Below are 12,100 nucleotides of genomic sequence, written 5' to 3' on the forward strand. Positions count from 1 at the left end.
CTTGCGTCCTCACCTGTGGTCTCTCTCTCTCTCTGTCTCTCTTTCTCCCTCATCGTTTTGTCTCAGACAGCATTGACGCATAGGAGTTTCACTTTGAAACGTTGGCAGTCTACAATGACACCTCAAAATTAAAAGTCATATGTCTTCAATACATTGTCAGGTGTTCAGACTATTGTTTTATCCAAGGGGCTAAAATTATAGAAAGGGGTTGCAGAATCTGGTTTGGCTGAATGTGTTTGCCTTGTAATATAACTGTATATTATTGTATATACGAGACAGTAATGCAAGTGTAAAATAGTCATGTAAGAATGACCCTAAGCCTAGACAAAACTGCTCCCATTTCTCAGTCAAACAGCACTTTTAAAGGGCATTTCAAACATTTTTCAACCTCATATTCATCATCTCTAGCATCAAACCAGTGAAAATTAGGTTGAAAATGGGTGGAGTTGCCCATTAATCTGGAACCTTTTTACAAATGTCTACATGAGGAAAATGCATGGGTCTGCTTGTCTTGGCGGAGACAGACTGGCTGAAAGGGGTTGGCCTGGATGTGTTCCAGTGATACAGCTTTCATTTACACCTCACAGTATACGGTAGGTTGCTCATAGAAATCAATGATGGATTTCAGTGAATAATGTGAATATGACGTCAGAATATGATATTTACTCTCTTTATCAGACATGAAAACCTCTGTAGAGAGAGATTAGTAAATACAAAATGTGACTAAACAATGTCTCAGCAAACATCTTTTTATTGAAAAATAGTGTATCATCACTAAAATAAGCACTACATTAACTCATGCATTTGGGGCGACAGGTTAGACTTGTGGTTAGAGCGTTGGACTAGTAACCGAAAGGTTGCAAGTTCATATCCCCGAGCTGACAAGGTACAAATCTGTCGTTCTGCCCCTGAACAGGCAGTTAACCCACTGTTCCTAGGCCGTCATTGAAAATAAGAATTTGTTCTTAACTGACTTGCCTAGTTAAATAAAGGTGAAATAAAAAAAAATGTCACTTGATAGATGTATGTTAGAAAAGGATACACAGTGATTCACATATTTTAACACATTTCATAGGCAACATTTTTATAATTTTGAAGTATTGTAATATGTAACACCTAACTGTCCTCACCGCACCCCTATACAAACAAAAGTGTTGAGAATGTGCTTTTAGATCAGGTGAAAGTCACTCAGTAGATACACTGACTGTACAAAACATTAGGAACACCTTCCTAATATTGTGTTGCACTCAATTCATCAGGGCATGGACTCTACAATGTATTGAAAGCATTCCACAGGGATGCTGGCCCATGTTGATTCCAATGCTTCCCACAGTTGTGTCACTGTCAACTTGTCTGAATCTCCTTTGGGTGGTGGACCATTCTTGATACGTCCGGGAAACTGTTGAGCGTGAAAAACCCAACAGCGTTGCAGTTCTTGACACACACAGGAAACTGGTGAGCGTGAAAAACCCAACAGCGTTGCAGTTCTTGACAAACTTAAACCGGTGCTCCTGGTACCAACTACCATACCCCGTTGAAAGGCATTTAAATATTAAGTCTTGCCCATTCACTCTCTGAATGGCACACACACAATCCATGTCTCATTTGTCTCAAGGCTTACAAATCCTTCTTTAACCTGTCTGCTCCTCTTCATCTACACTGTTTGAAGCGAACTTAACAAGTGACATCAATAAGGGATCATAGCTTTCACCTGGATTCACCTGGTCAATCTATGTCATGGAAAGAAGAGGTGTTCCTAATGTTTTGTAAACTCAGTGTATATAAACTGAATTAAAATAGAAGGAAATCAGTCAATTTAAATAAATCACTTAGGCCCTCATCTATGGATTTCATATGACTGGGAATGCAGATGTGCATCTGTTTGTCACAGATACCTTCAAAGAAAAGCAGGGCTGTCGATCAGAAAACCAGTGTCTGGTATCACCACCATTTGCCTCATGCAGCATGACACATCTCCTTCGCATAGAGCTGATCAGGCTGTTGATTGTGGCCTGTGGAATGTTGTCTCACTCCTTTTCAATGGCTGTGCGGAGTTGCTGGATATTGGTGCAAACTGGAACACGCTGTCGTACAAGTCGATCCAGAGCATCCCAAACAAGGTCAATGGTTGGCATGTCTGGTGGGTATGCAGGCCATAGAAGAACTGGGACATTTTTAGCTTCCAGAAATTGTGTACAGAGCCTTGCGACATGGGGCCATGCATTATCATGCTGAAACATGAGGTGATGAATATCACAATAATGGGCCTCAGGATGTGGTCAATGTATCTCATTCAAATTTCCATAAATAAAATGCAATTGTGTTTGTTGTCGTCCGTAGCTTATGCCTGCCCATACCATAACCACACCACCACCATGGGGCTCTCTGTTCACACCGTTGACATGAGCAAACCACTTGCCCTCGCGACACAGTACACGCTGTTTGCCATCTGCCCGGTGCGGTTGAAACCTGGATTTATCCGTGAAGAGCACACTTCTCCAGCTTGCCAGCAACCTTCTAAGGTGAGCGTTTAACCACTGAATTTGATTACGACTCCAAACTGCAGTCAGGTCAAGACCCTGGTGAGGACGACGAGCACGCAGATGAGTTTCCCTGAGACGGTTTCTGACAGTTTGTGCAGAAAGTCTTTGGTCGTGCAAACCCATAGTTTCATCAGCTGTCCGGGTGGCTGGTCTCAAACGATCCCGCAGGTGAAAAAAACGGATGTGAAGATCCTGGGCTGGCGTGGTTACACGTGGTCTGCGGTTGGTAGGCCTGTTGGAGGTACTGCCAAATTCTCTAAAATGATGTTGGAGGCGGCTTATGGTAAATAAATTAACATTCAATTATCTGGCAACAGCTCTGGTGGACGTTCCTATAGTCAGCATGCCAATTGCATGCTCCCAAAAAACTTTAGACATCTGTGGCATTCTGGTGTGTGAACTCAACTGTGAATGGTCCTGGCGTACCAAGAAAAAGTGTCAAGGGAAGCCAGTTTGGATTTGGCAAAAATACAAGTGTATACTGTATGACAGAGTCACAGACCGTTTTGTCAACATGAATGAGAGGATGTCATTGACGTTTCTCTAGAAGTAGATTGAGTCAACATGTTTTTTGCACAAATGTTTCTGGCACAAACGCAAGTACACACACACACACACTCGATTGAAATGTAGTTAGAAAAGTTCAGTCAGTAAGGCTAGTCTGAATGGATCGTCATTTCATTCACCTTGTAAACTATAACTCACATTGCTTACTTCCTATCTCACTAGTCAGCATAGCAGGTATTTGCATGTTAGTGTTTTTATTGACACCTCATCAGGATAGCTGTAATGGCTCTCGTCGGTGGAAGGAAGAGTGGACCAAAGCGCAGCGTGGAAAGTGTTCATGGTATTTATTTTCAAGAAACACTCAAACAAAAATAACAAATACCCAGAAACCGAAAGCAAACAGTTCTGTCAGGCATAGACACTAAACAGAAATTAACATCCCACGAAACCAAAACGGAAAATCACAACTTATATATGATCCCCAATCAGAGACAACGATAGACAGCTGCCTTTGATTGGGAAACACACTCTGCAAAACAACAAAGAAATAGAAAACATAGATTTTCCCAACCGAGTCACCCTGACCTAACCAAACATAGAGAATAAATAAGGATCTCTAAGGTCAGGGCGTGACAATAGTCTCACGTCTCTCTTCCTCTTTACCATTAGCAAGCGGGTGGAATGTCCTTCACCTATTAACTTCCGCCAATGAGCATGGCACACTGATGCATTTCCACCATGCCTGCTGATTAACCTATGGGCTCACTCGTGCAATAATCACGTCCCTTTCTGTCAACCAATGGGCATAAATCCAGGGGAGTATGTCAACTCACCCCTTGTGTCTCACTTGATATTTTGGAGCAAAAGTCTTCCAAAGACCTCCCACCTCTCCACCAGCATGTAACCTGGAGAGCCGTCATCGGATCCCTCTTCTCCCAGCTGGAGGGTTTTGATGCCAGCTGTCCAGCATAGGGCAATCTGTTATCAGCATCTGGTTCTGTGGAGCATTCCTCTGAGATGAGGCCTACCCCAAAACTACCATTTGGTATTCTGTTGTCATTCAGTTAAGCCTGACCTCAATTTAAATCTAATAAAAAAATATTTTAGTCACACCCTGAAAAAAAAAATCTCTGTGAGTAAAAAGGTAGTTATTTAGCTCTTCCTGAGACAGAGGTTGATATGCTTTTGAATTTCAAGTAAAAAGTGAATCTCACTCGTACACGTACAGTACTTGTTGAAAATAGCATCTATTTATTCCAGCCCTTCATGTTTACCACATCTCCAATAAATCCCCAATAAATCACAGCGGGTTTGGAGTAAGTATGGGTTAAGCATTTGTCATCGTGTGTTAGTATGAGTTAGCATGGGTTAGCGTTTGATAGCCAGGGTGAGTCCGTCACCCACAGTGAGCATGCTCAGATCGATCCTCTGGTCTGTGTGTAGTTTCTTGTTGAGCTTGTCCAGAGCCTGGGAGGTCAGGTCATCAGGAGCAGGGTCCACCACTTTACCACTCCAGAGTACCTGGGGGGAGAAGGTGGGGGGATCAGAGATACAGGTGAGGTGTCCTGTGGTCAAAAGGTCAGAAAGACAGTTCAAGGAAGTGTAATGAGATAGACAGGTGATAAACATGTCAAGGAAAGGTAATTAGATAGACAGGTGAAGGAAGAGGATTTCAGATAGACAGATTAGATTCTCAGGCCGACTCTTCTCTGTATACATCAATGATGTAGTTCTCACTGCTGGTGATTCTCTGATCCACCTCTACGCAGACGACATCATTCTATATACTTCTGGCCCTTCTTTAGACACTGTGTTAACTAACCTCCAGACAAGCTTCAATGCCATACAACACTTCTTCCGTTGTCCTCCAACTGCTCTTAAATGCAAGTGAAACTAAATGCATGCTCTTCAACCGATCACTGCCCGCCTGTCCAGCATCACTACTCAGGACGGTTCTGATTTAGAATATGTAGACAACTACAAATACCTAGGTGTCTGGCTAGACAGTAAACTCTCCTTCCAGACTCACATTAAGCATCTCCAATACAAACTTAAATCTAGAATTGACTTCCTATTTCACAACAAAGCATCTTTCACTCATGCAGCCAAACATACCCTCGTAAAACTGACCATTCTACCGATCCTCGACTTCGGCGATGTCATCTATAAAATAGCCTCCAACACTCTACTCAGCAAACTGGATGCAGTTTATCACAGTGCCATCAGTTTTGTCACCAAAGCCCCATATATTACCCACCACTGCGACCTGTATGTTCTCGTTGGCTGGCCATCGCTTCATACTCGTCGTCAAACCCACTGGCTCCAGGTCATGTACAAGTCTCTGCTAGGTAAAGCCCCGCCTTATCTCAGCTCACTGGTAACCATAGCAGCACCCACTCGTAGCACACGCTCCAGCAGGTCACACCCAAAGTCAATTCCTCCTTTGGCCGCCTCTCCTTCCAGTTCTCTACTGCCAATGACTGGAAAGAACTGCAAAAATCTCTGAAGCTGGAGACTCTTACCTCCCTCACTAGCTTTAAGCACCAGCTGTCAGAGCAGCTCACAGATCACTGCACCTGTACATAGCTCACCTGTAATTAGCCCATCCAATCTACCTCATCCACATACTGTATTTATTTATTTATCTTGCTCCTTTGCACCCCAGTATCTCTAATTGCACATTCATCTTCTGTACATCCTACCATTCCAGTGTTTAATTGCTATATTGTAATTACTTCGCCACCATGTTTTATGTAGGCCTATCTTTTCATGCTTCTTTACCTTAGTTAGCTTGTTAGATAAAATCGATTGCATGCTGGCATTATTCAAATCATATTCAAAATCACGACTCGCTTGTAGAAATAAAAGTTTGGGCATAGGCTACTCACATTATCGATGGCAATGATGCCCCCTTGTCTCACAAGCTCAAGAGACTTCTCGTAATATCTGTCATAGTTCCTTTTATCCGCATCGATGAACACAAAGTCATAGGTGCCAGCTTCCCCAGCAGCGATCAACTCATCTAGGACAAACAAAAGATCACGTTGAAAAGGATTGAACCGTTTCACAACGGAATCGTGTTTGGGTTCTTTAAAGTCAGTCACCTACCCAGTGTTTTTATACACATTTGAAGATGGACAGTAATTTTATCCTCGACTCCGGCCTAGAAAAGAAAAAGGTAGTTAGTTACATGTCTTTCATTGTCAAGGCATCTTTACTGTAAAGTCCATTTAGATGTTTCAATGCGCTTAAAATTACATTTTGACTTGATTTCGAGTTTAGATGGTTTGAAGCAGACAATACCAACCATTTTCTGTCACAATGGTTGACCTGTGTTGTGTACAGTAGTATTTCTACTGTTGGGGTTTGGAGGGGGGCATTAAGTTCATTGTAGTGCTAGGCTTTGCACCTTTCGTTGACACATTATTCTGAGCAGACGGCCTCACTATCCCACCCACAGCACTTTGTGAAGTCTGACTGACAGATGTTAGATACTGAATATGCTGTATTGAAGCTTTTGGGAGCCAATCAATGTTTCTGAATTCCAACAGGTTTAGAAGTTGTATTGGGATTGAATACTGGACTAACAGATCTAATTCCTGTCTAGAGGAATATTGGAGGAAGTAAACTAGCTGAATGACTAGCGGCATGTTGATCTGACCTCTTTAAAGAAAGGTTTAGCAATGTTCACGTATTCGTCGTCTATTTCACATGCTACTACTTGACCACCCTCTGGTACAACCAACGCCATGTTCAGGGTGTTGTACCCTGTGTACATCCCTGGAGAGAGGAAAATATTAATATTAGTCTGTTCTGATATTAGAATGAGGACAGTTAATTCAGAATTAGTGAATGAGGAAAAGATTGGCACAATGAAATATGTTACAAATAATATAGTAACATTAAAAGTTTTTATCATTACATACCAATTTCAATGGTTTTGCTGGCATTGATCAGTTTGGCCAGATTTGCCATCAGTTGTGCTTGTTCACTAGCAACCAGCATGATGCTCCATGGGTCCTCAAGGGTTTTCTGCAACATGAAGGAAGGAGAATTTTAATTGTATTTATTTTATTTAACCTTTATTCAACTAGGTAAATCAGTTAAGAACAAATTCAATGATGGCCTATCAAAAGGCAAAAGGCCTCCTGCGGGGACGGGGGCTGGGATTAATGTTTTATTTTGTTTTATTTTTTTAAATATAGGAAAAAACAGGATTGAACCAAAACACACATCACGACAAGAGAGACAACACTGTGTGCTTTGGGGACCTTTAACGGAATGTGACTGGCAGAACGGGTGTTGTATGTGGTGGATGAGGGCTGCAGTAGATATCTCAGATAGGGGGAGTGAGGCCTAAGAAGGTTTTTATAAATAAGCATCAAACAGTGGGTCTTGCGACGGGTATGACCAGTTTACAGAGGAGTATAGAGTGCAGTGATGTGTCCTATAAGGAGCATTGGTGGCACATCTGATGGCCGAATGGTGAAGAACATCAAGCGAGAGCACCCTTACCTGCCGATCTATAAATTACATTTCCATAATCTAGCCTGGGTAGGATGGTCATCTGAATCAGGTTTTAGTTTGGCAGCTTGGATGAAAGAGGAGCGATCACGATAGAGGAAACAAAGTCTAGATTTAACTTCAGCCTGCAGCTTTGATTTGTGCTGAGAGAAGGACAGTGTACAGTCTTGCCAAACATGACCTTTAATTTGGAGGTGTTCAGAACAAGGTTAAGGGTTGAGAAAGCTTGTTGGACACTAAGAAAGCTTTGTTATAGAGTGTTTAACAGAAAATTTGATTTCAAACATATACAAAAAAACATGACTTTTTTATGACATAATCAAATCAAACAATGTAATTACACCGTATTGCAGCTTCTCAGCACAGTGTTTGTATAGTACTGTGCTGACCTCTAGTGGTTATAGTAGCCTATTTAACTGTCATGATACTGAATCTCTGTATCTATCTGGTTTACATGTACAGTACATTCCTGCTTTTCATCTCATTAACACCCTGGTTCTCCCCTGTCTTACCAGTCCAAACCTAGCCCTAGTTTCATGTCCTCATCCCGGTTCAACACTAGCCTCAACCTCAACCCTGGCTCTAACCCAGCCCAGCCTTACCAGTCTGAGTTTGGTCATGACAGGATGTTCTCTCAGTGAGTTGTTCACGACATACTGCAGCACTGGGTTGTTCTTCCCTCCACTGTGGCTCTTACCTGGCAGGGCAGATCCTATCCCTGTACCTGACCAAAAAAACATCAGTTACAAATTTAGTTTGGCATGGTAACCCATCTAAACATCATTTTGATTGTCAGCCCCAAAGCCATGTTCGCAACCATGGCAAATATTGATTACAGCGGGTTCAGGATTTAGCAAGTTAACCTTTGTAAAGAATTCTTTACTGTCAACATCAGGAAAAGAAATTAAAGTGCTTAAAGATGTTAAAAAGATGGATATTCTCTTAGTCTGTGCCCATGTTTGGCATGTAAGGAAAAAACAGAATGGTGTGGGCTTACTGGGTAAAAGCAGCTGCATTAGCCATCACAGCCAATGAGATGTGCATGAACTTGGATATTCAAATGATCTACCAACTCAGAGTTCCATGTGGGGACAAGCTGCTCTGGCTGCACCTGATGTCCAGCATGCAGACATGTGGAGGCTCTGTTTTGCCACTCTTTCTTGTTGGCTAGCCATCGATCTACGTTTGCAGCGATTGCTAGCTAAGTGTTTCTTAACAGCCAACTCTTATTAAACAAATCATTAGAAAAAGTGACTGGCGAGATAGTTGTTGCAATCCTGTGGCCTCATTTATAGCCATTTGTAAATTGCACACTAAACTTGGTGCATGGAATATGCACGTTGTATGTATGTTTCCCGTTTACTAATCAGACCCGTCCTGGAACTGTGTACATATCAACAAGCATTAAACCCCCGCCTGAAAATGCCCATCGTTCACCTATTATTGTGACAATAACACCCTTATTTCCTGTATACTTTGGAGCTAGGCCAAGGCAGAATGTTAAACCTTTGCAGTGACATTTGCTGTAGGCCGTAGCTATCTGACAGACAAAACGTTTAGGTAAGACAACAACAAAGATAAATAGCTGTGGACCTTTAAACAGATGGTTTGAATTCAATAGGACTTAATGTTTTGCATATACTTTTTCTCCAACCTACGCTGCTGCACTGCGCGAATTCTAGAACATTGTCTACTCACAGTGATGGCCATAATTTACACACTTCAATGCAAAATGTCATATGTTTGTTCACCTGTTAAATACATTCTACTGTATGTTATAAACCAGCTTCCTTTCTGTGCATAGAGCAAAATACTTGAATTAATATCGTATCTAATTGGCCCAGTTAAATGAGAAATGCGCATGGTAATTGTTTGTAGTCTGTGGCTACTTCGGGAATATGAACCCATCATGGCCAAAAAGGTTTAAGAATTTATTCTGCAATGGCTCTGAAAATATGTATTATGTGTATAAACGCAATATTGTCTACTAGAGAAATGTGAAATTACAGCCAATTACAGCCATACAACCATCTGTGCCACCGTTAATAAACTGTGCTATGGATCTGAGCTCTGGATTGAATGATTTAGAGTAAAATAGCTTGTCTATTTACTACTATGAAGTGGGTGCAATTAAACGAGATATGGGACAAATAGTATACAGTACTTGTTCTAGGTCTATGTGCTAGCAGCCTGGTGAGTATGAAAATTTATTATGCAGTGATCATGTAAATTAAATAAATAATAGCCTATAAAATATATGCCTATTTCTAATTATTTTAAAATGCAAAGATAAATTAAATAGATTTTCTCTCACCTCACTAACAGCAAATTATTAACCTGTTTATTGTTATGAACAAGCATGTCCAGTATATTTCCCACATGCACAACAGACTAATCTACTTGCCTGCTTGCAATGCAAAACTTCAACCACTAGAAAGTGCATACACAGTCTAAAGTTTGCTGGAAGGTGAACGAGCACATTTTCAAGTCAAGTTCAGTTTTTATAAATTCTAACTTTTGTGTGGAAACTGGTACATGCACATTTTGGGGTATATTTTGTATGTAAATGTTTATAAATGAGGCCCCTGAGCCTAAGTCTCCCCCTCGTCAGCAGGTACTGTAGCCTAGTAGGTTGCTGGATCGAATCCCCGAGCTGACAAGGTAAAAATCTGTCATTTTGCCCCTGAACAAGGCAGGTAATCCACTGTTCCCCGGTAGGCTGTCATTGTAAATAAGAATTTGTTCTTAACTGACTTGCCTAGTTAAATAAAGCTTAAATAAAAACATTTGTCTCCTCTCTAATGGAAAAAATGCACGGCGAGATATTTACCTGTTAGTGCAAGAACAAGATGAATGCAGAAATACATCTTGATATCTGGAGCCATTTTGGAAGTGTGTCTATTCAGCTATATAGAGTGAACACCAAAGAGACATCATGGAAGGAATGTGGGTCTACTATTTAACCAGTGTGGATGGGAAAGTCCACTGGCCTCCATGTGTGTTTGTTTTGAACTATCTTTTTAGAGTGAGGGACAAGATATCGACCACTCTGTATGTAGATGTTTCACAAGAACACTTTCCTCACAATGTATTTTCCAGACTCCACCCCATGATCCCCATGATGTAAGAGTGGAGTTTCCAAGGTGTCAGCCATAGGGAACCACTGTTTGAAGCTCACTGTATGCAGTAAAGAGGGTCAAATAATGCATACAAATACTAGAATTGTAACACAGACACTGGGAGTTAGGGTGCAAGTACAGGGGGTCAAATAATACATACAAATACTAGATGTGTAACACAGACACTGGGAGTTAGGAAGCAAGTACAAGGGGTCAAATAATACATACAAATACTAGATGTGTAACACAGACACTGGGAGTTAGGGTGCAAGTACAGGGGGTCAAATAATACATACAAATACTAGATGTATAACACAGACTCTGGGAGTTAGGAAGCAAGTACAGGGGGTCAAATAATACATACAAATACTAGATCTGTAACACAGACTCTGGTAGTTAGGAAGCAAGTATAGGGGGTCAAATAATACATACAAATACTAGATGTGTAACACAGACACTGGGAGTTAGGAAGCAAGTACAGGGGGTCAAATAATACATACAAATACTAGATGTGTAACACAGACTCTGGGAGTTAGGAAGCAAGTACAGGGGGTGAATTTAATAATAAATAGAACAATACAAAACAAGAGTTTAGCATCTGGACGTGAGAAAGATAACTAATACTGCCTGGGGACACAACCAGATAAAGGGGAGGTAATCAGAAGTGATGAAGTCCAGGTGAGTCTCATGAGACGCAGGTGTGCATAATGATGGTGGCAGGTGTCCATAATAATAAGTTATGAGTGCCAGAGAGGGGGAGCAGGAGGCAGGAGTAGACGTGACATGATGTGACATGCATTGCCCCCCCCCCAAAATCTAACTGCCTGTAGCTCAGGACCTGAAGCAAGGATATGCATATTCTTGATACTGTTTTTATTTTATATATTTTTCACCTTTATTTAACCAGGTAGGCAAGTTGAGAACAAGTTCTCATTTACAACTGCGACCTGGTCAAGATAAAGCAAAGCAGTTCGACACATATAACAACACAGTGTTACACATGGAGTAAAACAAACATACTGTTACGTTCTGACCTTTATTTCCTTTGTTTTGTTATTATTTAGTATGGTCAGGGCGTGAGTTGAGGTGGGCAGTCTATGTTTGTTTTTCTATGATTTGGGTATTTCTATGTTTCGGCCTGTTTCGGTATGGTTCTCAATCAGAGGCAGGTGTCATTAGTTGTCTCTGATTGAGAGTCATACTTAGGTAGCCTGGGTTTCACTGTGTGTTTGTGGGTGATTGTTCCTGTCTCTGTGTTTGTACCAGATAGGGCTGTTTTGGTTTTTTCACATTTCTTGTTTTGTTAGTTTATTCATGTATAGTGTCTTTATTAAAGTACCATGAATAACCACCACAACAGGACCAAGCGGCGTTGTAACGAGCAGCAGCAGGAGCAGCGCGATAAAA

At 41.3% G+C, this 12,100-nt stretch overlaps 1 protein-coding gene across 1 annotated transcript; it reads right to left on the bottom strand.

Annotated features, from left to right (window-relative positions):
• Positions 1 to 4,278: 4,278 nt before the first annotated feature.
• LOC135511169 (catechol O-methyltransferase domain-containing protein 1-like) lies at positions 4,279 to 10,550 on the bottom strand. Its single transcript, XM_064932765.1, has 7 exons — positions 10,405 to 10,550; positions 8,177 to 8,298; positions 6,977 to 7,082; positions 6,712 to 6,830; positions 6,159 to 6,213; positions 5,939 to 6,072; positions 4,279 to 4,571 (listed from the first exon to the last, which is right to left on the bottom strand). Exons 1-7 carry the CDS (start codon positions 10,457 to 10,459, stop codon positions 4,419 to 4,421), a joined length of 744 nt encoding a protein of 247 aa, XP_064788837.1. The 5' UTR covers positions 10,460 to 10,550; the 3' UTR covers positions 4,279 to 4,418.
• Between the last annotated feature and the right edge of the window lie 1,550 nt (positions 10,551 to 12,100).

The sequence above is a fragment of the Oncorhynchus masou genome, chromosome 23 (assembly GCF_036934945.1).
Source record: "Oncorhynchus masou masou isolate Uvic2021 chromosome 23, UVic_Omas_1.1, whole genome shotgun sequence".
NCBI classification, from domain to species: domain Eukaryota; kingdom Metazoa; phylum Chordata; class Actinopteri; order Salmoniformes; family Salmonidae; genus Oncorhynchus; species Oncorhynchus masou.